Source organism: Schistocerca americana, chromosome 8, assembly GCF_021461395.2.
Source record: "Schistocerca americana isolate TAMUIC-IGC-003095 chromosome 8, iqSchAmer2.1, whole genome shotgun sequence".
NCBI lineage: Eukaryota > Metazoa > Arthropoda > Insecta > Orthoptera > Acrididae > Schistocerca > Schistocerca americana.
Window position 1 is genome coordinate 206,669,352 of NC_060126.1, and position 27,055 is coordinate 206,696,406.

Consider the following 27,055-nt stretch of genomic DNA (forward strand, 5'->3'; position numbering starts at 1 on the left):
TCGTTAATCCACCTGGCAGATTCGATCCAGAACTGGAGCATCTTTCTGGTTCTGGAAGAGGGCACCTTAAATGCCAGGCTATCTGGGCAGGTCCACAAATAGTACGTAGTAAGTTAGTAACAGTTAACTATAACTCTATCTCGAGGAACGGAAGATACAGGAGATCAAAACATCTAAGCACATCCCCTATGGTGAGGCCAAGAAGCTCTTTAAGGCCATGCAGCCTCCTGTGTTTACAACATCTTTCGCTTCCACTCTGCAGAAACCGGTACAGTTGGCCACTGTTGCTACACAAACGGAGGTTGCTAGTGTCAACACTAATACCTGCATTTGCCAGTGCACTTGTGCTGCTGCGGTTGTTTTGCAACCTGCAGCTCTCCCCACAACATCGGACAAGGCCGTGGTTGCTGACATTGGGGTACTTCCTGCCCCTCCCCATATGGCACCTTCTGCCCAGGCGAGTAAAGCTCCAACTGTGGACAAGGTTCTGCATTCTAAGCCCCCCAAGACGAAGACGCCAAAGGTGAAGGTTTTGCCACCTGAGGAGACTAGTCAGGATCAGTCCGATGACGATGCCATCGTACTGTCTGACATCTCCCTTGGGTTGCCATCGGAGCTGATGGACATTGATGTCGACCGGGGGCGATATTCTCGCCCCAGGAATAAATCTCCGGCCAGTATGGGCTCTCCTCCAATGCACAGGGGCAGGGTGAAAATTCAGCCACCCTGATCACTGGCTCCCATATTACAGTGGAACCTGAATGGGTTCAGGAAGCATGTGGTCGAATTACAACTCCTTGTATGAGAGCGCCCCTTGTGCTTATGTCTCCAAGAGACACATTTCCGGGCCACTGATGCTCCTTCTTTACGGGGCTATACCGTGTATCGAAAAGATGATCTGATGGGGGAAAGGGCAAAGGGTGGTGTTGCGGTTTTTGTCCATGACATGCACCACTCATCTGACCTCCCTCTCGTTACGGACTTGCAAGCAGTTGCAGCTGACCTTCTTGTGGGGTGGAGGCTCACAATCTGTTCCGTTTACTTACCGCCTCAGGATGCAATAGACTCTGAGGCTCTCACAGAACTTATTACCCAACTCCCCCGCCCATTTCTCCTTCTGGGGGACTTCAATGCTCATAATGTCTTATCGGGCTCTACGACTACTTGCCCCAGGGGTCGCATTCTGGAAAGCCTCATGGCATCCGAAGAACTGTGCATCCTCAACTCTGGTGCTCCCACTCATTTCTGTACTGCTTCTGGGTCGTCGTCAGCTACTGACCTTTCCTTTTGCTCTCCAGCACTCGCGGATTCTGCTCTGTGGGAGGTTGCCACTGACCTCCATTCTAGTGACCACTTCCCCCTTTGGATTCGCCTCGTGGATGAGACTGTGGCATTACCAGTGCCGCCCAGGTGGCACCTCTGCAGAGCTGACTGGACACTTTTCAGCGATTTAGCTGTTTTGGGACACCGTGCCAGCATCCACGAATGGGTCGACCATGTTACAGCCGTGATCTCCCATGCTGCTGAATTGTCGATCCCACGGTCCTCAAGTCATCTCAAGAGGCGCCCTGTCCCTTGGTGGACCACTGAGTGCCACTCAGCCATTCGAGCACGCCGTGCAGCTCTGCGCCGCTTCAAGTTCCGTCCCTCAGCTGACAATCTTGCGGCCTTTCGGGTGGCAAGGGCCAAGGCGCGGCAAGTGATTAAAGAGAGCAAACGACGGTCATGACAATCGTTCCTGAACACCATCTCCCACTCCACTAGTTCTACGAAAGTATGGGAAGCCATCAGGAGGATTTCCGTGAAACGCAGCCAACTACCTGTCACGGCATTGCTGCATCAGGGTTGTCTACTCACGGCGGCGAGAGACACTGCCCAGACACTGGCCATGTATTTTGCCGAATCTACTGCCACTATTAACTGTGATCCAGATTTCTGCCGCTACCGCACTGCCATCGAGAGGGATCACTTGGACTTCCGGTCTCCAAATCCTGAACCCTATAACTGCCCCTTCACAATGTGGGAACTGGATTCGGCGCTGTCTGTGGCTCATGATACTGCGCCAGGTGATGATCAAATCCTGTACAGCATGCTGCAGCACTTGTTGCTGCCATCCAAGGAAGTTCTCCTGAATTGTTTTAATATGATATGGTCATCCGGCATGTTCCCTGACTCGTGGAGGGAGGCGATTTTGGTTCCCCTCTTCAAACCGGGAAAAGACCAAATGCATCCCAGTAATTATCGGAGTATTGCTTTGACGAGCTATGTCAGGAAGACATTGGAATGCATGGTCAACCGTCGCCTGGTTTGGCTGCTCGAGACCAGGCAGCTCCTTAGCCACTCTCAGTGTGGCTTTCGGAGATGTCGTTCAACTATAGACAACTTGACCCTGCTTGAGGCGGCCATCCAGCAGGCCTTCCTACGTAACCAGCATTGTCTAGGTGTATTCTTTGACATTAATAAGGTGTATGACACTACTTGGTGCCGCCTTATCCTCAGTCAACTCCATCACCGGGGCTTTCGTGGCCATCTCCCCATCTTCATTCGGTCCTTTCTTTCCTGCCGCCTCTTTCGATATCGGGTTGGTAATGTGCTATCTGATTTGTACGTGCAGGAGAATGGTGTTCCTCAGGGAAGCGTTTTAAGTGTCACCCTCTTTGCCGTCGCCATTAACAGTATCACGTCCACTATCCGGAGTCCTGCCCAGTGCTCCTTGTTTGTGGACGATTTTGCTGTTTTCTGTTCTTCCTCCAGTCTTGTCACTGCTAGTCGGCAGCTGCAGCTTATGATAAAGTGATTAGAGGCATGCACTGCAAAGACGGGTTTTTCCTTTTCTGCAGACAAATGTGTGTGTGTTCATTTTAATCGTTCTCGACATCCTTTTACCTCCCCTGAATTGCGTCTGAGGGACACCATTCTTCCTTTTAGAGACACTGTGAGGTTCCTGGGCCTCACTTTTGATTCCAAGTTGTCGTGGTTGCCGCACCTTAAAGACCTCAAGGTGCGGGCCCTGAAGGCGCTGAATATTTTGAAGTGCCTGAGCCATCGGTCCTGGGGAGCAGATCGGGCGCGTCTGCTGCAGTTTTATAGGGCTTTCGTCCGGTCGCGCCTTGACTATGGATGCACTGTGTATGGGTCAGCGAGGCCTTCATATCTGAAGATTCTTGACGCAGTACACCATGAGGGCATCAGGCTGGCTACTGTTGCCTTCCGTACCAGTCCCATCCCCAGCCTGTGTGCTGAGGCAGGGGAACCGCCGCTCGCCATCCAGCGGAAACTCCTCATGGTGTGACGGGTGTGTCAATTCCTTGCCTGTCCTACCTCCCCTGCATACCCTACTGTTGCCCGACCACCTATGGAACATCTCTTTTCCAGTCGTCCAAGGGCAACGAGACCATTTGGGATTCGTGCCAAGCATTTGCTTGAGTCCCTTGGTGTGGAGCGTGTGGCACCCCAACTCCAGGGTTTTACCCGCCTGCCTCCCTGGTTGCTCCAGAGGCCCAGTGTTCCTTTGATGCTGAATTGTTTGCGATCTTGCGGGCATTGGAGCAGATGAGATGTGTTCCCAGTCTTAAGTTTCTCATCTGTTCTGACTCCCTGAGTGCCCTTCAGACCATCCAACACTTGTACCCAGCGGATACGGTCGTCCAGAACATCCATGATGCCCTACTCCACCTGCAACAGCAGGGGAAGGAGGTTTCTTTCTGCTGGGTGCTGGGGCACATGGGTATTAGGGGAAACGAACTGGCAGATGTGGCTGCCAAAGATGCACGTTCCCTCCCTCACGTTGTTGAATGTGCCGTCCCCCTCCATGCTGTTACCTCCCTTTTGCGTTTTCGTGTTATGCGTCAATGGGAAGAGGAGTGGCTGGCAGTCGGTGAAAATAAGCTGCATCTGGTCAAGGCCACCACGCGGCCATGGCGTACGTCCTACCAGTCATGCAGGCGGGATGAGGTTCTTCTCACTCGCCTCCGCATTGGGCACAGTCCCTTAATGCACGGTTTTTTACTCCGGCGGGAGGACCCCCCAATCTGCAGTGCTTGTGGCATCCAGATAACTGTCCGCCACATTTTACTTGACTGTCCTTTATTCTCTGACCAGAGGGCGGTGGTTTCCTTGCCACGGGATTTGCCCTCTATTTTGCAAGACGACACAACGACTGTGGTTAAGGTCTTACGGTTTTGTGTCCTGTCCAATTTGTTGCCTCGGATTTTAGGGAGAGGATTTTAATGTGCTGCTGGGTGACTGGCTCACCCAGGCTTTAGGTAAGAGGTCCGCCAGTCATGATTACCTACTTGTTTTACTTCGACTGCTGTTTTCTTTTCCTTGTGTTTCCTTTCCTTTTTTACTGCATTTCTTCTCCTCTTGTTTTGCCTCTGTATGTGAGGATTTGTAACTGCGTCAGGTCTGTGTCTTTTAGCCGTTCTCCTTGTTCGCTGTCCGTCTTCGTCCCTTCACTGCATGTGTTCCTGTTTCTATGCGTTTGGGCGCTGATGACCATGCTGTTTAGCGCCCGAAAACCTCACACCACACACACACACAACTATAACTATAGCGTACACTATTACTCTCTAACTGTTGCTTTTCTTTTTTAATGATTTATTTCACTCATTCCATGCCTGTTAAATTTCTCCTTCATTATAGGACATATAGAATATGATGCATGAATAAGCAACTGAATGAGTGCCTCAAACTAGGTTGAAACTGTGGTATATTCTTTATTTAAAAGAAATAAAGTCAAATTACATGCCCTACCAACTAAATAGTTTTATTACTGAGAGAAGAAACTTAATTAGCACAATATGTCCCTTTTAAAGAAAGGAATGCACTGCACTAATTCATGAAATTTCTGTTACATGACTGAGCACATAGCTAGAGCTTACAGAATGCCACATCAACACAGAATTATATGGAAAACAGACAATAAGAAATTATTACCTTCACCCTTGCTTCAGCCAACCAGTCCTCTCGAAGGCTATTATTGGCAATAACATGAAGCTCAAAATAGCCATCCACAAAATCCAACATGCTTCCAAATGTTCGAAGTTCTCCTGTCTTCTCATCTAACCGAAATGTTGCATTTCCATCTGTTTGTGTGCTGACAACATCTAGTCTAGATGGTGCAAATGAGAAGAATGTTGTGTTAACCAGCATGTAGCTGAAAGGATCAGCTGTTGCATCAGCATCTGTTGCCTCTAGTGTCAATAAGGAAGTATCAATAGGCACATTCAGCCGTACACCTGAAATATATAGGAAATAATGTCACATTCTCTTCTTGCCATAATCCGGGACCAACAGTGAGAAAAAAATGCTCCGAATACTACACAAAATGGTTTGAATGACTAACAACTAGAGATTAAAGTATATTCAGCATTTTGACAAACATATCTAATTTCACTTCCTTGCAGATTAAAACTGTGTGCCGGACCGAGACTCGAACTCGGGACCTTTGCCTTTCGCAGGCAAGTGCTCTACCATCTGAGCTACCCAAGCACGACTCACGCCCCGTCCTCACAGCTTTACTTCTACCAGTATCTCGTCTCCTACATTCCAAACTTTACAGAAGCTCTCCTGCAAACCTTGTAGAACTAGCACTCCTGAAAGAAAGGATATTGTGGAGACATGGCTTAGCCACAGCCTGGGGGATGTTTCCAGAATGAGATTTTCACTCTGCAGCGGAGTGTGCGCTGATATGAAAACCAGTAAAGACAAGAGACAAGCAAGGCAGTACACATTTCTTTTTTTCTCTATAATCATGCAACAGCTTTACATGGCATGCCTTTCTACAAAAGAATCTATTACCTCATCAAAGTTCATCAAACATTTTGCTACATGAAAAACTGAAATGTCATTGTCTAACACTGAAGAAGCTGTTAATACAAATGTAACCAAGACTGGTATGGTTTCTCGATCTGATTACATCTAATATGTCACTGTTTGCTAGATACAACAAAATAGGCCTTTCTAATATTGCAGAAATTGTAACACAGACCAAATAAGCGAGACTGTTTTGGCACAAATTGTCATTTTTATAACACGACAGAATATAATTCACGAAGTACCAATATGAAATGCCTATTAGGCATACTATATGCAAAAATCTTTAAGTTAGGAAATAGTTTCACATTCCATTCATATGCTCCAGTTTTTCAAGTATGAAATTGAAAAGTAGTAGTACGAAATTTTTATATAAATTTGGAATCGTTATATTCTTCCATAATTTGTGTGATGTCCTCGTTTCATCTCCTCCCTCATTCTAACAAACAATCTTGTCATCACTAATTCAGTAAGCATTCCTGCCATTGTCAGAACTTATTCGCCAGTTAACTTCACTAACCTTGCCAGAATCACCGGTTTAGTAATCCGGCTATTATTCACTGGTTAGGTGTTGTGTCATATTTGTACAACACATTTTCTGTGCTACTTCCAGAATAGAACTTACGTGGCTGCTAGCTGGAGACTGTAAAACTGACACTTACTAGTGTAGTGATCTGGCCAAAAATTTCCTGTCAAAATCTCATTTTCTTGGATACACTGAGAAGATAATACGTAACCTTTCTTATATGTTATTCCTGTTAGTTGTTTATTCCCGCTCTGGTAGTCTGAAGCTATGGATTTTGCTAGTAATTATAACAACGCTGATCATTCACAAAACCCAGTCAACCACATAATCAGACAGCAATTGGCATTTACCCATTCGGCTTTACTTAGCTCAGCTCATATAGCCCCCGTCCCTTTTTGTCTACAGGAAAGTTTATTTCTAGATGCAATGAGGATTCCCCTTACAGAGACATCAAGTACACAATGCATAGATTCAAGCATCAACCTATGATTGATTCAGAAATCAACTTAGAATGTGTTCAAAAATCAACAAGGATGTGTTTAAAAATCATATGAATTAATCTATAGATCAATGTGCACTGAATGCTAGTTGCTTAGTGAAACAAGGTTTTATCCACAAGGATGAGAATTTGCTCCCCCGCCCCCCTCCCCAAAACTGCCACCCAGGTCTGGTACCTCAATTTGCCCCCCCCCCCCCTCTCCCCCCCCTCCTCCTCGATCCGGGCCTGCTGCGCTTGCGTGAATCTGGCAACTTGGGTGTCCCAGCAAAATTTTGCCAGGTAGCCTCTCGCTGCCTCCTGCGCTACTTACACAGTAAACAGCCATGTTTCTGTAGCCAGAAGTGGTAGAAGGTACTCCTCATACACAACTCACTTGTGCAAGTGCATGAGCCCGCTCGTAACTGCTAAAACGAATCTAATGTAAACCGAGGCCTACTAGAAAGACACACCACAGCTCGTACATCATGAAGATAGGCCAAGCTCACCCAACTTAGCAAACAATTTGCATTTCTACACCATTTAACTCGTAACTAGGTGTACATGTACAAATGAGAATTGCATCTTCAAATGGAATCCACTATTATGGAATTTTACCGTTATTAGCCCTACAATAATAGAAAGTCTGTAGGTCTACTAATAATTTGTTGCAGCTCTACTGGGGTACAATAAAATTAAAATTATGCCATTATGACTATCAGTTCCATAAGGTGCCATATCTTCTATGAAATGAGGACTGCTAAAACGCTATAAACAAGGCATTATACCATTTATGTGGAGAGTTGATTTTAAATTTTTCTGGACAGCTAGCAACCAGTAAGAGTTCATAATAGCAGATTACAGTAGAAGATGCAATTCTCATTAGTACATGCACACCCAGTTGTGAGGTAACAGTTTTAGAAACGCATTTTGCCTGCTGAGTAAAGCGAGCAAGTGAGCTCAGGCCTACCCTCATGACACATGCGCCATGGCCTGTCTTTCTTATAGACCTCAATGTAAACAGTTGTGACATCACATTCATTGGAGGAAATTTGTTGTTACGAAGCATTGCATAGTCTTCCTAAAGCCTTTGATACATTTTGCTGTTGACAGATGTTTGTATGAGCACTGTCTTTTGTTGTTGCATATGGCGCATTTCCTTTCCAATTTATGTTTCATTTTCATTTTTTCCTCTTGGACATGTTTTATTGCTGCAGTATTATTCTGCAATAGTGGGATACAGTAAAATCCTTTGTTAGAGTATTGGTTCTTACCAGCCAAAATTACAAAAATTTAATTGAAAACTAAAACAACAAAAAATTCCTGGAATTCTAAAAAATTCTCAGGTCTCTCCCGGATGAAAAAATTCTTTTCCCAGATCTCCCAATTATCCTGGGTTGTGTACACTCTGATAATTTAGTCACTGCTAACAATTGGTTTAAGAATCACAAGAGAAGGCTGTATAAATGGAAGAGACCTAGAGGCACCACAAGGTTTCAGATTGAGATTTCAGAACCAGATTTTAAATTGTACGATATTTTAAAAGGCAGATGTAGACTCTGGCTACAATTACTGGTTGGGAACAGCAGATTAAAACTGAGTAAACTGCAAAAAGGTGGGACATTGGATAACTTGAAAAGATCAGACATTGTTGAGTGTCTCAGATGGAGCAGTAGGCAATGGCTGACCACAACAGGGAAATGACTAACACGAATGAATAGCTTTAAGAGATGAAGTAGTGAAGCAGAGGATCAAATAGGTAAAAAGACAACGTCTAGTAGAAATCCTTGGATAACACAGGAGATAGTAAATTTAATTGATGAAAGAGGAAATATAAAAAAGCAGAAAATGAAGCAGTTGAAAGGGAATACAAATGTCTAAAATTTGAGAGTGACAGAAACTGAAAAATGGCATATTTCACTAGGGGAAAAATAGATACTGCCTACAGGAAATTTAAGGAGATCATTGGTGAAAGGAGGAGCAGCTGCATGAATATCAAGAGCTCAGATAGAAAACCAGTCCTAAGCAAAGAAAAGAAAGTTGAAAGGAGTATATGAAGGGTCTGTATGAGAGAGACAAACTTGACGGCAATATTTTAGAAGTGAAAGAGGATGTAAATGATGATGAGATGAGAGATATGATACAGTGAGAACAATTTGACAGAGCACTTAAAGCTCACAAGTGCTGCTAACTGCAGCAATGTAGCAGCTGCAGCACTGCAGTAGAGTGATGGCCCTTTTGCTTTGTCCTGAGTGTCAACTCAACTGAGAAAAAACATAATGAGTGAAAAAGCCACCCTTGATCTCTTCAACGCAGTTTCAATCTCGTTATTCCTATGTGCAGTTTATACTGTATCTGCTGCAGTTCATCAGCAAGTATACACACCTAAGGTAGCAGCATTGCATGACAGACCAGCAATTCCCCTCTTGCATTCCTATTCCTTATGGTGACCTTCCTCTTCTTCTTCCTCTTCCTACTTTCCCACTGCTTCTAAGATGCTGAAGCTCAGCGTAACATTGACGTATAAACATTGCGCCAATTTTTAAGAGAATTATTTTTTTACATACAAAAGTAATTTTTCAGATAACAAGGCATTGAAAAAAAGAAATTTTTTGACAATATTATGCAAAATTTTGGGCATATTGGCAAGTTATTTTAACACTACATTTTTTCATGTCATCAATCAAATCTTGCTAGAATACAATATCTGTGATAAGACAGTGGCAGTGGTTACAGACAATGCTGCAATTACAAAAAAGCTGCCTAAATCTAAAGGATTCAGCATTACCTTGTTTTGCCCACTGCACAGGGTGTACATAAAGTCTGGGAACACTTTTAATTATTCATTGCACAAGAACTAAACATTGCACAGATGTCATACATATTGTATTGGGAAGAGAAACTTTGAACGTTTTTTTTTTCTTTTTTTTTTCCCCCCTCCCAAACATTTGATATGCAAACTACGAGTGACCTGGCAGATGTCAATACAGTAATCGAATTCTTGCCACACCTGTCCCAGCATGGCATCATCAACTGTGGCAGTCGCCTCCCGTGTTCCCTCCTGGAGCTCTGCTACATTACGTGGTAGAGGCGGTACATAAATCAGATCTTTGATGTGTCCCCACAGAAAAAAGTCACATGGAGTGAGATATGGTGATCAGTGAGACCATTTCATGAAACAGCTGTCCCCTTCTGTAGCACAGCCGATCCACCGATGCTGCAGCTCCGTGTTCGGGTACCCATGATCTTCACGATGAAAATGTGGTGGAGATGCATCCCTCTGAAAGAAGAACGGAGAATCTGATTGCATTTGAGGCATCAGCCATTGCTGCAACATGTCCAAGTAGGAATATCCAGTGACAGTGCTCTCGGCAAAGAAGAATGGCCATTACAGTTTTTGACATGACGAGGCCCAATAACCTTTTACCTTTTGCAAATCACGCTCAAATTCAATGCATTCATGTGGATGCTTTGTACCCCAGATTCAACAATTATGCCTGTTCACTTCCCCATTAGTGTGAAAAGTGGCTTTGTCACTAAAAATTAAGCAATCAACAATGCCATCTCCATCCTCATTCAATTGTTGCAACTGTGAACAAAACTCATAACTCTTGTCTTTGTCGTCATCACTGAGCTTCTGCACTAGCTCCAAGTTGAATGGCTTCATACACAGCTTCTGTCGCAGGACTTTCCTCACTGTGATTGGAGCCATCTTGGGGCACAACACACTGATTTCTTTGGACTCCTTATGAATGTGTCTCGCATGCACTCCACATGCACTTCACTCACGCTGGGACATCCAGTTCCCTTTGCCGGGAACACACAACCCATTGTAATGAATTTGTTGCGCAGTGGTAAATGGCCTTCCTTGTTGGTGGCTTCTTACCGTACTTGGTTCTAAACATGTGTTGAACTCCAACACACAGAAAACTCACTGTTTGCGACTAGCCCTGACTATCAGCAAATTACCAAACTACGCTCTCGTGGTATACATGAAAACAAACTTTCAGGGCTTCTCTTTAAAATGTCATATGTATGATACAATGTTTGGTTCTTGTGCAATAAACAATTCAAAGTGTTCCCAGATTTTATGTACACTCTGTACAAGATTGTTTCAGAGCAAAAACAGTTTTCAAAATTTTACTGAAAACAAAAGTCTATTTTGACTTTCTTTCATAACTCTACACTAGCCAGTGACAAACAGCGCAATGTTCAAAAAAGAGCAAACAAAAAAGAACCGAGAAATACAAGAGATGCCAACTCAATGGAACAACTCATCAGCTCATGCGACATGATTAAAAAAAATTTGGAAGTATGAAGCAAGCTTGAGATTGCAGTCAATGAAAGTTCAAAACACTGCCCACTCTCGCAGCAGGACATTACTTAACTATACAAGAGATAATAGATCTTCTTGAACCTTCTGAAGTAGCAACAACAACAATCTCAGGGGAGTCATACATAACTGCTTACTTAATTATATCTCTTATATGAGGTATGGCTGCCAAGTTTTCAGACTTGTAAAGAACCTTAACAACTAATGAAGGCTGAAGTGTTCTGGATTCCTTGATTAAATCAGTCAATGAAAGAGTGAAATCATTTAAAACATTGGCTGTTAATACGCTTGTGACATTATTGGATCTTAGGATTAAAAAACTTGTTTCAGGACATTTCAAGAGGCAGAGAATGCTGCAAAGTACTTCAGAAAGAGTATTCTGCTATCACTGCATCAGCTACAAGAATAATACCTGAAACAGAAGCAGCCATGAGCAGTGCTAATACGTCTACTGATACGTCTAACAGTTTGAAATTATCTACATTTTTTGATAATTAGCAACAGTGCAATGTCAATGTCATTATACAAGATTCTATAATTGACCTAAATCAATATTTTGAAAAATGTGTAATAGACAAGCATGCTTGTGTATCAGAATATTGTGCAAAATCTAATAGTGTGTTGTGTGTAATGGCCATTAAATTTTTGTCGTGTCCAGTGACTTCAGTTCCTGCAAACAGGGTTTTCCCCAAGGATGGATAAATAATTACTTAAAAATGCAACAGAGTAAAGGAGAAGAATTTAAATACATTACATGTATCTTTTAATGTTGTATTTTAAACAACCGACTAAAGGACGAAAATTTAAATACCTTACTTTTTATTTTAAAAAATCTGTATATCTTGTATTGTTGTATTTTAAGCAATAAAAATTCTTAGAAAGCATTTTTCATTTTAAATATCTGCCCATAACAATCGATAGTTAATCGATACATCAATACTTTCAAAAAATACTATCGATGGGTGTCTCATCTATTTATGTTTAAGTAACACTATGTTCTACTCGTTATAAACATCACTTTTATTGTGAAGAAAGTATGATACATACCAATAGTAATATTGTCTTGGTAAAATACTGGTTTGTTGTCGTCTATGTCATCCACTTTCACTTTCACCTGCATCTCAGATGGATCCTAAATACAAAAGTAACAGAAAAGGATTAGGTGGGCTTATTTAATCTGAGGCTGGAAAACACATTTCTTTCGCATAAGATGGAATATTAATTTTGTACACAGAGTAAAATGCTGATATATGGCTAATCTGAAGAATAGTTAACAACAAGAAATTCTTTTTAGCATAATAAAACATTTATAGTTTGTTAATGAGTCACAAGATTTTTGTTACAAAAAAACACAATATACCAAGGATATGCTACATACTATGCTCCCACCAAAATGACACTGCTTCTGACCAATATTTCAAATGAAGCATATGTATTTCAAGCAAGTAAACAGCCTTTGGAATGGTTATTTTCTACAAAACTTGAAGAACTAAACATTGCACAAACAATTTCTTATTACTTTGTTGTTAGAGAGATATGATAGTGTTCAGAGTTACCTCATACACTGAAATGAAACCCTGGTAACGTGCATATGTAACAGAGGGCACTGTTGTGCACTAGAGTTCTCATACATCACAAAACCTATTACTTCTATGATACTTTGTTATCTCACCATGTGACAACCTAATGTATTTTGAATACACATTACCATGTGGAAAACATTTCCTATTAATTGTAAACATAACCACATTTTCCATTTAACGAAAGCATAAAACTTGTTGACTCATGAGATACAGTTCACAATCAAATATATTTACTATTAAATGGTGACTTTACCTGTCTGTTGTACTGTTTACGTAAGCTTTGAGGCCTCAGAGATCTTTTGAAGCATTTAACAGTAAGGACATGTTCTGCTGACTCTTCTCTGTCAAGCCTTTTAGCAACAGTAATCAAACCTCTGTTATCAGTAGTTCTACTAATATTGAACAGTCCATCTTCATTGCCATCTGTAACAATGTAGTGAATTTAATTTCATTAATGAGTACTATGCAAGCAAGTTACATGAAATAAAAAGACATTAATAACCAACTTTACTTCAATTATCTGGAACATTATAATGTACAGCAGCAAAAGCAATTCAAGTGACTTGTATTGGTAACTCTAGCCCTCCATCTGCCTTCCTTTTCATTTACAAATATTTTTGTTTCAATTTTCACAGATTACTGAATAAATATTTAAAAAATGAAGTCCTTGGCTGAATGGGTGCCATATGAAAAAAGTTTTAAATGTTCTTTAGTTAGAGAAACATTTTTTTTTCCTTTCTCTGCAAATAACTGGCAAAACTGGGGCTGAAGAAAGCCATGTTACCTACATTGCTCAGTGCTAAATTTGATAGAAAATATATTCTAACCATGACTGATTATTAATTCTCACAAAATGCTTATAGAATTGCATATTTTTCAAAAATAATATTTTTACAAACCAGAAAATATGTGCAAAAAGGCGTATCATGAATAAATTACTAAGAATTGCGAACTCACAAGTGATAAGATAATCAATTTCTGCATTTTCATTAATATCTCCATCAAATGCTTCCACATAGCCAACTTCAGTCCCACTTGGCACTTCTTCCTCAACATAAAAAATTTGTGGTTCATCATCCTGAAAGCAAAATACTGTCTTTTATTCAAAGAAAGCAACACCAATAGAAGTGTTTTGTCAGTTTATAAAATAAACAATGTCTAACAATTAAATAAGTGAACGAAATATCAGAACCCTTCCATAAAAAAACTTAACTGAAAGAATAATAGTACAAAATCTTCGAACTGCTTCACTGTTCATAATTCTGTAGTACATATGTCAAACAGAAAGTAAGATCCAGTGTGGTCTTTATATAGTGTTAAATTTAATAATTAAATAGATCACCCTTCAGTTTGCTCAAAATGAGAAAATTCTATCAAATATATAGTAGTAGTTTATTGTTAAAGCAATAAACTGAGTTGAGTTTCTTTGATTTGCATGTCTTTATTCAAGCAAGTGTACCATGGCTGGTTCCACATTCCTGTAAGCTCTCATTCTTGATGGAATCCACAAAACACAATGAATGAATGAAGAACAAACAGCTGAAGGTGATTTCTTACACTTCAACATCATTATGTAACTGATATGTTATCAATATGAAACAGCACTGTGTTCTATCACCACATGAATCCTTTCCATCAGTTCGTCAGACACTTTTGATTATTGTCCACTTGATCTTTCTTCAGGAAGAATCTCTTGTCCTCAACTTAAAATGCACGCCCAATTCTGGGACTCTGATTTATATTTTGGCTTTTCGTAGACTTTGTGGATTTGAAAGTAAATATCATCTGCCGTTATGTTTTACACAAAGAAAAGGGAGAATGGGACAGGGTTGGAGGGTGGGTAAACACTGCTGGCTACAACACCACAATTGTTGGTACTTTTTTCCAATCTTTGTGTGTACTCATCACTACTCAAACAGAGCTTTTCCTACAGTACAATACAGCAACTTTTGTACAGCAGTCACATCATGTTCTTCATTCATCCACACATTGTGTTTAGAAAATCCCATTATGGAAGAGACCTTTCTGAGATGTGTGATGATGCACTGCAAGTTACTTCAGTGAAGTATACTAATGATCAGTTATGAGTAATGTTAATCTGCTCATACTGTTGACTATGGAATTAGTCTTTGGATTACTTTATACATATTAGAATGAACTCAACTACTTTGAACAAAAAATGCCACTGCCACTCAAATTATTTCTGTCTAACTATGCACTGGCTTGACAGGTTTACTCCATGTTATCTTTATACAGAGTCAATGACTTGGGGCATATTTCCTGACACATTTAAATATAATGTAGTAACACCCAGCTACAAAATTTGAGATACGGAAACCACTTTTAATTATAACCCTATATCACTCCTTCCAGTCTTTTCAAAAGTGTTTGAGAATGTAGCCTATAATGGAATACCGGCTCATGTAACAGAACAGAACTTGTTAGCTGCCTCTCCAGTTGGCCTTCATAAAGGATTCTCCACACAAAAAGGAATACATGGTGTCACAAATGAAGTGCTAGCAAAGTAAACAAGGAAAATTATCCTGTTGGATTAATTTGTGACATTGCCAAAGCCTTTGATCACATGGATCATAAAATTATACTAGTGAATTGAAGTGTTATGGCATCAATGGCACCCTTCTTGAATGGATGGAATCTTACCTCCACAACAGAAATAGACTGTACCTCCAGCATGAAAATAGTCTTAGAACGGTGGAAAGTAGTGTGTGACAGGGATCTGTACCATGCCCACTTTTGTTTCTAACCAACATAAATGATCTTCCTATCAATTCAAAATGGCAGCTTAAAAACTGTAATGTTTGTTGATGACACAAGCACACTAGTCAAGGGTCTAAACTCAGTTCAGATGGTAGGTGAACTGGCCTGCGTATGGTTCATAGGTTCAAGTGTTAATCTCAGAAAGACTCATTATTCTTGCTTTCAGAGCAATCCTTTTTTGAACTAGAGTGACACACACACACACACACACACACACACACACACACACACACAGATACACACACAATTCACACAAACACATTCCTTTGCCCTACATATGCTGGCTATAAGAACAGTAAGTAGTGCTGCATTTCAGCAGGTGGACTAGGTTGTGGTTGGCATAGTGTCAGGTTGGGTGTATAGAGGGAGAGAGAGATGTGAGGTGAGGAGAGTGATTGGTGGAGGATGGCTAGCAGCTCAGAAGGTGTCAGCTGCTTTGCTAGCTAGGAATGGGGTGGCAGGTACATGGACTTGGCATGTGATGCACAGTTGTTGCAGCTGGTGGGGAGTGACACACATGATGTGCAGACATCAACTGGGAGGGATGACAGGACAGAGGAAGGGGAAACAGTTGGATGGATGGTGCAGGTACAGTGGTTTATCGGAGGCTGCGGTGAGGATGTTCATGGAAGCAGGAGGATGTGTTGTAACAACATATGTGCTGGTACTGTTTGTCCAGGAGCACAGGTGTGCTTGTGTAAGTGTGTGTGTGTGTGTGTGTGTGTGTGTGTGTGTGATGTTTTACTCTCGCTTGGAAAAAAAAAAAAAAGAGAGAGAGATTATTCTGAATGCACTCAAGTTTCTTTCTTTTGTGCTTGCCTATTGATGACTCAGTGCTTCTGGTTTTTGGTGAGTGGTCTCCTTTAATCCGAAACTATTTACATTGTATTAAAACTCTCCAAAACATAAACAATCATATTACAAAATTTCAAACAAGTAATAATAGCTTTTAGCAACAGAAGTAGGCATTAATGTCCATATACAAATGAAGCACAATGCATAAAGTGCCTTAGGGTCCAGCTAGGTAACAAGTCAAAATCAGCTTAACAGGTCAATTAACTAATTATGAATATCAGTTCAGTGTGTTATGCTTTAGAAGTGTCTCTCACTGTGTTGACCGGAATGCAAGATTGTTGGCTTATTTTGCATATTTACTTTCCCTTCTTTCTTATGGAGTTATCTCCTGGGGCAGTGCACCTAGTTGACAAAATGCTTGTTCAGCAGAAGTTTGCAGTAAGAATGCAGGATGAAGCAGGTAACTGTGCATCTTGCAGAAGCCTTTTTAATGACCTTACAATTCCTGCACTCATTTCACAATACATTTTGTCCTTAATGATTCTTGTTGCTTATAGTAAAAATCACTTCACAGAATCACAAGGCATGACACAAAAATAATTTTCCTTTAGGCTTAGACTCCTTGTCCAGGGTTTAGAGTGGAGTTATGCACTCTGGTGGTAAGAGATTCAGTAAGTTCTCTTCTGACATAAAGCAAGAAAGTGGGAATCCCTACCAATTCAAAAGAAAATTAAAAACGTACCACATTAAAAACTATTTCCAGAAATTATGTGAATATCTAGATTCCAGGACTGAGAAGTTCTGTTAAATGGCAAGTAGTGATGTTAGTTACACTCCTGGAAATGGAAAAAAGAACACATTGACACCGGTGTGTCAGACCCACCATAATTGCTCCGGACACTGCGAGAGGGCTGTACAAGCAATGATCACACGCACGGCACAGCGGACACACCAGGAACCGCGGTGTTGGCCGTCGAATGGCGCTAGCTGCGCAGCATTTGTGCACCGCCGCCGTCAGTGTCAGCCAGTTTGCCGTGTCATACGGAGCTCCATCGCAGTCTTTAACACTGGTAGCATGCCGCGACAGCGTGGACGTGAACCGTATGTGCAGTTGACGGACTTTGAGCGAGGGCGTATAGTGGGCATGCGGGAGGCCAGGTGGACGTACCGCCGAATTGCTCAACACGTGGGGCGTGAGGTCTCCACAGTACATCGATGTTGTCGCCAGTGGTCGGCGGAAGGTGCACGTGCCCGTCGACCTGGGACCGGACCGCAGCGACGCACGGATGCACGCCAAGACCGTAGGATCCTACACAGTGCCGTAGGGGACCGCACCGCCACTTCCCAGCAAATTAGGGACACTATTGCTCCTGGGGTATCGGCGAGGACCATTCCCAACCGTCTCCATGAAGCTGGGCTATGGTCCCGCACACCGTTAGGCCGTCTTCCGCTCACGCCCCAACATTATTTCTGACGAAAGCAGTCTGCAAGATGAACTTTCCCACCTACAAAGAGTGTTTGAAGACAATGGGTACTCTCCACAACAAATACAGAGGGCACTGAAAATGAAAACGAAAGGGGCCACAAAGAAAGCAGAAAAAGATGAATAAACCTTTAAATCGATGGCCTTCCTGCCATATGTGGGTAGCCTCTCATCAAAAATAGGACGGACGGATTCTCGGCAGACACAAAGTAAAAGTGATTTTTTGTCCTCCACCCAAGACAGCTGCACTCGTGGGGTCCGTCAAAGATGATTTGCTGCTCCAAAAATCTGGACTTTACAAAATTCCATGTGAATGTGGCCTTTCTTACCTCGGACAAACAACTCGTACTGTCCAAGAAAGATGTACAGAACACCGGAGGTACACACGACTTTTACAACCTAACAAGTCGGCAGTGGCAGAGCACTGTATTGATAATGGTCACAGTATGTTGTATGACAATGTCGATATTTTGCCAACTACATAATCCTTTTGGGACTCGATAGTGAAAGAGGCAATTGAAATTCGCTTGACGACGAATTTAATTAATAGAGATAGTGGTTTCAATCTTGATAAATCATGGAATCTGGCACTTGCAGTAATAAACTCGCAAAGACGTTGTCACAGTGCAGCTCACAATGATATATCGACATGCCAACACAGATTGACTGCAGAGTCACAGATACAACTCGCGCATTATGCACGTCTCTGCCGCCGACCAACGTCTCTGGTGCATTTGCATCTGTGGCCGCATGCACAGTCACGCGGTACACGAGTATAAAGGGACGAAGCGAGCACTGGAGCGGCAGTCTTGCAACTCACTCTGAAGATGGCTGGACGATATACAGCCGAAATATTAGAAGAAGAAGGAGATTTCTTGCAGCTGCACACCCGAAACTTAATGGAACATTTTGACCTTCATCTGGCAGGTAAATGGAGTGTCAATAAGATAATTCAGTCTAAAATGGGGACTCTTTATTGAGCAAGGATAAATATTTATTTTCTGCACTGAGCAAATTCCCAGTGGCAATTCAAGGGCATACTGCAATAACCATAGTTAATATGTTCTTAGACTCAAGTACCTTCAGTGAGTAAATGCATAAGTGACCATAAAGGTCCAATATTCACAGTAAATCTGTCAAGCACTTAGGTTCAAATCAGAAAAGAAAAATTGTGTACAATATAAACATAATCAATGGCTATCTCAACATATTTACAGAAAGTGTCTAGGTAAAATACTGTGATGATTTGCAGTGTAGATGAAGAAAGTCCTTCTTAAATACAGTACTTCAGCACTTTAAGTCCTGTTTCCCCCCCAATATAAATGAGGCTAAATTTAAAGAGAATAGAAGTAAGGGAGAAATACAATATGGGATTAAAATATCATGTGCCAATTAGATGAACTTCTACCTAACGCATAGTCTAAACACGCAATCAAGAATTAAAATTTCACTGTCATAGGTAGACCTATTGTTAAATTTTATACTTTATTATTAAAAAAGAATATCCACATAATTCAGATAAAAACTAAACAAATTCTAGAATAAATAAAAAACAATGTTCTATAGTGGCAGCAAAATTGTCCCACTAATAAATAACCAAACTGAGATGCATTACATTTACTGCAACAGACATGGTTTAAATTATAAAGCTCATTATATTGCTAAAAAGGCAAATTAGTCACTCAGCAATATCAAACACTTCATTGTAATTGTTCTCAAAGGCATTCTGCTACCCATACTGCCACAAGTAGTTCGATAATGAACAATTTCAAATATAAGAATATGGAGATAAGTCACTGCCAATTAAATAGAAAAGGCACTGAGCAGCACAGACAGACGTGTAGAAAAGATGGAAAGTAAAACAGTTTTCAGGCAAAGTCCTTAATTTTAATTAAGAGACACAAGCACAAAGCCACTGTCACTTCCCACCACCTCTGCCTGACTGGCCTCCTCTCTTTGGTGAGCAGTGACTTATCCTCTTACATATATTTTATTACAAGTTGTTCCACTCCACACAATAGCTACACCATGGAAATAAGTTCAACAATTACCCTCACTACACAGGTCTTCAGTAACAAGAAACAGTTCCTGAAAAGCAGGCATGTAAATATCAAAACTGGGAAATTGTTCATAAAAACATTTTCTGGGGTGTTTTGTTATATAGCTGTGAAACATGAATCCTAATGAAACAGGATACACAATTCCTGGAAGCAGAGGAGAAGGATGCTGAAAATAAGAGAAAAGACAAAAAGTTAAACAAGTGGGTCTTCATGGGAGTAGATGAAACAAAGGAACAGATCACTACCATAGAAAAGCTGTAAACAAAATTCATTGGTCAGATGATATGGCACAATGGATTCTTGACCACCATATTGGAAGAAAAACGTTTTAGAGAAGAAAGGAAGAAGAAGACCACAGAATAATCATCTGGATGCTATGATGAATGGACTTGAATTCAAGCAGTACACTGACTTCAAATGCTTAGCAGAGGAGACACAATTATGACTGCTGTGACAAGGACTAGCCTTTAAAAATAATGATGATGATGATGATGGATATGTTATCACTGTAACTCAGTAGGTGGAACAGCTCACCATCATTTATCTCAGAAAGTAAAACTCCAGTGCTGCTGATAGATACATCAAAAAGTGAAAAGAAGTATCCCTAGCTTTCACAACTCCTAGTTCCTTCTTCAGAAGGGAATGAAGAATAGGTTTGGGAAGGAGGTGCAGACCATACAGACCCCAGATTTGGAGGAATACCCACTTGATGTGAGGAGAAGGCAAGACAAACACAGGAGGGTTTCTCTCAGTCATGGCCTGAACAATTTTCCCCTCCTTCCCAAACATACAACTCAGTCCTTCCAGAAGAACAAAATAAGAGCTGTGAAAGCTAGAGCTTTTTTAATCTATTTTTTACCAGTAGTGGAATTTAACTACCTGAAAGTAAATACCATCATCCACTCCATCTACTTGCAAATTTACAGTCTTCTCAAGTGCAATGTCCTTTTGATACAGTCTTCATGGATAATGCAATATCAATTTCTTCAGATTTTAACTGTGTTCGTCAGGATGTCAAAGATGATATTAATTGTTGCTATAATTCTTACCACTGTGGAAGTTGGGAGAGTCATTGGCTCTGTTGGCATGACTAACATATTTCATTACCCAAGTGATCTCTACTTCACACTGTTTACTATTGTAATATACATACCAGCATTCTCTGAAACAGTGGTGGATGGTCATCAATGTCAGTAACCTTCACTCTCAGTAATCTTGTGGCCTGCTGTGGTGGATCTCCATTGTCTTGCACTACCAATTGTAGTTCATAACTATCTTGGGATTCACGATCAAGTAAAGTGCGTGTTGTGATCAGTCCTGTCAGCCGATCTGTATGCATATATAAGTAAAGTTTTGTAATGTCTCAGAATCATAGAAAACTGTAAATACTATTGTTATTATCAATTTGAATTGTCTAAAAAAATATTGTTTGAAGAAAAAATAATGTTTTAAAATTTCTGACAGCATGGATGAAGAATTGAAGAACCAATATTGAACCATACACAACAAATGACATAGTGGACTTTGCAGGAAATCAGATTACTGTTGCTTATTGGCATTAGCAAAAGGGATAGGCACATATCCCACAAGAAAATAGATATCTGTGCTCTTAACTGTCTTCTTCATCTTTTCTAATTTCTCTGTCTTACAATTTTGTCCCCTGCTGACATATATCATGGCTGATTTTCATCATGCATTGTTATTCTGTGCATTAACACCCATTCTCTACATCAACATTTAAATTTGTATTCAGTGGTCTACCTTATGATGTGTGGGACAGGGTAAACCAATTCAGCCTCCATCCCCCTCCACAATTCCATTTGTGGATGGTGTGAGAGAACACATACTTGTAGTCTCAGTATAGACTTGAATTTCTCTGATCATAAGGCACAAAATATTAATACTGGTGGAACCAAATTTTCAATTATTCTGTACCTCACTTTTTTGTAAGCTTGAACTAAGTTGAAAGTTGGACTGATTATTAAAGGTCAATATAATTTCATGATCTTAACAAGTGTGAACTATAGCTTTGATAACTGAGAAAATGAAAGCTGCTCATTAATGCCTTATATAGAATGCAGCATATTTTCAATTTCCTGTTTTACATTAGGTTACATTGAATAGCTTTTAAAACTGCTCCATTCCACGTCATTCAAATGTACAGCACAAATGAGCCATATTCACTGCAGTTGTATCACATTTGTTCAATCCTGTCCCTTTTTCCTATTTCCAAAATAGTAGAGAATCTCCCTCTACATATAATAATTTATGATTTGTAGTTATACATTGTTACTAGACAAATTTTTGAATGTACGGGATGGTTACAATTAAACTTTTACTGCTTAAGAGGGCCCCCATGATAAACAAGTAATCATAGGGCAATGAATCTCTTGGGGAAACAGCTGTAAACACAAGCCAAAGAGAAATAATGAATAAACTATTGAAAGAAGCACATTTTAATTTCACATGAAGAGGTAACATTTGTTGATTGTGTATAATGTTTTCATTCCAGGTTACAAATGTTGTTCAGTGCAATGACAGCAGGGAACTGCACTAGTGATTGCTCTACTGCAACCTGAAACAACAGTGGACCGTGGAATGTTCAGCTGCCATGACATAGCTCATGCACTGCTTCAGGATCAAATATTGCATCCATCATTCTTAGCCATGGCAACAGTAACTCTTCAACAATTTGTGGCACCATTGGCTATTGGCCTCTCCCACAAGCAATTCCCAAATCGCCAAACTTCTGAATCATGTTCTTTAACCCTAGTGCAGACAGAGGACTTCTCTGTATTCCTTTAATGCATTGATACTTACAAAGAGCAGTGCCACTGATGATGTTTCTATATAACAATTTTATGGATAAAGTCGTTCTCACTTTCTCCAGGCACATGTTCAACGCCTGCAACTGTAATGCACAATGACGCTTGTGTTTCAATCTTATGTCACCATACCAATACCAGCACCTAATGACACTAGCATAACTAACAATGCAAATCCTGCAGCAGACAATCTAACCATCATTCCAGTAACATTGGGTATCCATACGGCAAATAGTTTTCTGGCTACACGGCTCAGATAGTGAAAGTTTAATTACAACCTTCCTGTAAATATGCATACTATATATTAGAATTGTACATACCAATTTTAAAAGCTTGATATTCAGCCCCACTATGAAGGAATTTGTAGAATATCATTCCATTGGGAGAGTTGGGATCATCTGGATCAGTAGCTTGAACATGGAACACAGGAGAACCTATAGTGGAATTCTGCAACAGAGATTTTATTTCAAATTAATGTATGAAGCTTGAATTTCATAGGTTAAATGATAGCTACTGACATCAAATGAAGATAATGAAAGTTTGATAGTTTATCAATAGTCACATTACATCAATATTCAGATATATTTTCATCTTGTATTGTACCGTGAAAAAGACAAGAATAATCTATCACAAAAAATTCAGAAAGTCATAGTACATTAGAATGTAAGACTGGCAGCTACAGAACACACCTCACATGACTGAATTTGAAAGAAACCTATTAGCAATATCAGGCCTGCTCTTTGTTTTCACTTCATCCTACTGGCATAATTTCACAATATTACACACCCACACAAAGAACAAGTAGTGGCTTAAATGTAACACAGTTGGCTTCTGACAGAGAGAAGGTATAGGTAATGCTCTGGATTCATATTCAGCAGGACAGCAGTTCAATTCACATCCAGCCATCCAGATTTAAGTTTACTGCAGTTTCCATAAGTTGTTTACGGCAAATGCCAGGATGGCTCCTTTGAATAAGGCATGACCCATTTCCTTCCCCAGGCTTAGCTAGCAGGGCATTAAAATCTGATCTTTGTTCCCTTTCTATGTTAAAATGTCAATGGTTACTATCTTGACAGTGAGATAATCAATGGTTATCATGTGTCAACATAAAGTGAAAGCAGTGATAAGAAGAAAACAACATGCTTCTCTCTCAAAAAGTGTGCCTACCTGCTGTCAAATAATACTCACATGATAATGACCATGAAATGCAAGAGATGATTGAAAATTTAAGTTAAGATATGTCAGATCTAGCTTACAATCCCAGGCTCATGCCATTCAGTTTTCACCTTTTCAGCCAGTTCATAGAATTTCTATGGAGAATCAATTTCTACCACAAAAAAGCAACACCAAGGATACTTCAACACTGAAAGTTATGTTATTAATTACTAAAAGTTTCTGAAAAACTACGTGGAATAGTAGTGTACGTTTAATTCTTATCCATATTCAGCTATTTGTCTCATTAATTACTGAATATTCCTCAATAATTTTAAAATATTGATAATCCATTTTATTTTCCTCATTCATCCAATCCTGTCTCCCTCCATCCTCAGTGATTCTCTGATTCTCTCAGAGTTTCATGTCTTAACTCCTGTACATATCCTCTAATTACCTTCCACTTTCATTTTGCTTGTGTGTCCTTTCTTATGCATTCTGAGAACATTAATTTAATTTTCCTACTTTTAAGCTACATCTTCTCCTACAGCTTTTATTTTTGTCACTGTGTACTTTTTCCACCTCTTGAGAATACCTTACCTCAGTTTCCTCCACCACATCTTCTTTATGTTCTGCACCCCATAACATGCTAATCAATGTGTCACTAAAATAATTATTGAGTGATCAAGTACCAGGCACTATTCTTTTATCTTCTGATAGAAAAATTCATTATTTTTGTCCTTTTAAATATCAATTACCATTCTTATTTTAAATGATAGAGTGAAGACACAGCTTATTATTTCTATTTCATACCTCTGAGACATATGCAACTTCATCAAGAGTTGGTCGAACAAATATGGGAACACCATCATTGGTAAATACATCGCCTATGAAAATGCTTAATGGAACATCAGAACTCAGAGCAGGACTTCCTTCATCTTGTGCGCGTACTATCAGCTGATATGGGTCTGTGCGACCCTTGCCTGTCAGCTGTCTCTTTGTCCTGATTTCACCTGTTGTTTGGTTGATTTCAAATAGCCCTGCAAGAATTTTTAAAGTGTGTTACATCTCAACAGCAACTTGCCATAAAATGCTGAAATGTACACAAAAAAATTATAGATACCATACAGTGGCTAAATAAAACTATGCAAATGTGTGTGCATGCACACATTACATGTATGTAATGTAGGTACAAACATACATTCTACAGTAATGGTAGTAAATGTGGTTATTAAAGAAAGATTACAATAAATAAAAATGAAGGAAAGCCACCAATCACTAATAACTCACTGGCATGTGGCACATATAACAATACGAAGATTTAACTAACTTCTGAACTACTACTCTTTTTCAAGTGCAAGTACACAGTGTAACACACATTCATTCATGTCTAAATGAATACAACCAAATAGATATCTCAATGCAAACACTTAGTGTAACTGACAGTATCACATTTATTCTCAAGAATTTACAACAGATCTGTACTAGCATCTTAAGACACAGAGACTTGATATTGTGATGTTTATCATCAAAATACTTGTGTATTGAATGTTTTTAAAATTAATATATTTAAAATTCTGCACAGAATGTTATTACTTATATGAGAATAGATTTCTATTCACTGAAGAGAAATGGCAGGGAACTAACAGACACTAAGAACAGGACACTAGGTTGCAATGCAAAAGTGAAGAACGTGTTGCAGTGAGATTTCTCATCTGCAAAACTCAGAAAAGCTGGTGGTACAATATGAAAAACAACCACTGAAGTCAGCCATGCTGTGTTGTGCAGCATGTTCCACAACTATGTAATCTTGATGAAGCATTAGAATTTGTTTGGTAGTGGCAACTGATTGTGTAATAATTAGTTTGCTGAGTGTGTGATAACTGGATTTTTGTCACATATACACATAAAGTACCGTAGAGTGATAAGAACAAGGTTGTTAAGTAATGTTGATTTCATAAGTGACCTGTTTCTTGGATGCAGGAGGGGCAGTACATGAACAGGATGTGTTAAGCAGTTGTTGTGAATGGGCTCACCCAAAGTTCTTGCACAGGGATATGATCCAGATAAATGGGACTCAGAGTACCAGTGGCATATAGATAACGAAGAATGTTGTCATGAGGGGTAGTCACTATGTTTTAATTATCATCTCAAAAAATTAACCTGCATCCATGAAACTTGGTGATGGTATTAGTCCTTCCTTATACATCCATCCTTCATTAAAACCCTTTTTTCCAAAGATAGATAAATTGGAAAAGGTCATGGTCACAGAAATCTGCACTTTGGCACTTGTAGAAATGTTCTCCCTCTAAAATCACTTCACTGTCATTCTTAAAGCGGCTGCCACATCATGGTTTCTTCATCTGAGGAAAGAGGAAAGGCCACTGAGTGCCTTGTCATGTCTGGGAGAGGGCAAATCTTGATAGCTCAAAGAAGCAGCATATGTAACTGTGTCCTACGTATTGTGAGCTGGGAGGTTGCCATGGATCAAAAACGCTCGCTTGGACAGCTTCCTGTCTTGACAGCCTCACATAACCTCTTCAGGAGATTTTGGCAGAAGGTCCTCTCGACAGATTTACCCTTATGTGCGTAATCTGTTAGCATAAAACCATGGCAGTCGCTAAAACATACTGAGCAGCATCTTGCCCAATGATGGTCAGGTATTTGTTGTTTCTGATAATGGTCATAATAAATCAACATCTGATGGAACTTTTGCTCAGTTAACAAATTACGTTTTACCACATAAATTCTAGCCAGATTTGGGCTTGTTTTTATTTATAAAGTATATAATCCATTACTGTGTATGTTTATGAATGTGTCTAACTATTGAGCGTAAATTTTGTCGCAAACATAATGATATGCTCTTGTCCTTGCATCTCTTTCCTTGTCCATAAAAAATTAATTGGCAAGCAATTAATAGCAAAAGATCTAAAAACAAAACTAGATCATTTTTGCTATTTCTATCATTCAACTTTAAGTGGTGCCAAAAATATGTTTCTATTTATACTTCTATTTTTTATGTTATAAACATGCAAGCAACATTGCAACATAACAGGAATTTTCCAATTTTTCTATTCACAAATTTTTTAACCTTTGCTTTCAGCTATTATTACTAAAAATCTTCACATAAATACATATCTTCAGGAGAGTTTCAATAAACTAAATCTGATGTGTAATCTACAAAAAAAAGTTATTTTAGTATTATTTTGGTTTGCGAAATGTTCTGGG

The 27,055-nt window shown here is 40.0% G+C and overlaps 1 protein-coding gene across 1 annotated transcript in view; it reads right to left on the bottom strand.

Moving 5' to 3' along the window:
* Positions 1-27,055, bottom strand: part of LOC124544672 (cadherin-23) — a 401,035-nt gene that overhangs the window by 27,336 nt on the left and 346,644 nt on the right. The window contains exons 20-26 of the mRNA XM_047123296.1: positions 24,641-24,867; positions 22,996-23,122; positions 21,004-21,179; positions 13,692-13,812; positions 12,988-13,157; positions 12,199-12,283; positions 4,939-5,240 (exon numbers count right to left, since the gene is read on the bottom strand). Of these exons, the coding sequence (XP_046979252.1) occupies positions 4,939-5,240; positions 12,199-12,283; positions 12,988-13,157; positions 13,692-13,812; positions 21,004-21,179; positions 22,996-23,122; positions 24,641-24,867 (1,208 nt within the window). The remainder of the gene's footprint in view (positions 1-4,938; positions 5,241-12,198; positions 12,284-12,987; positions 13,158-13,691; positions 13,813-21,003; positions 21,180-22,995; positions 23,123-24,640; positions 24,868-27,055) is intronic.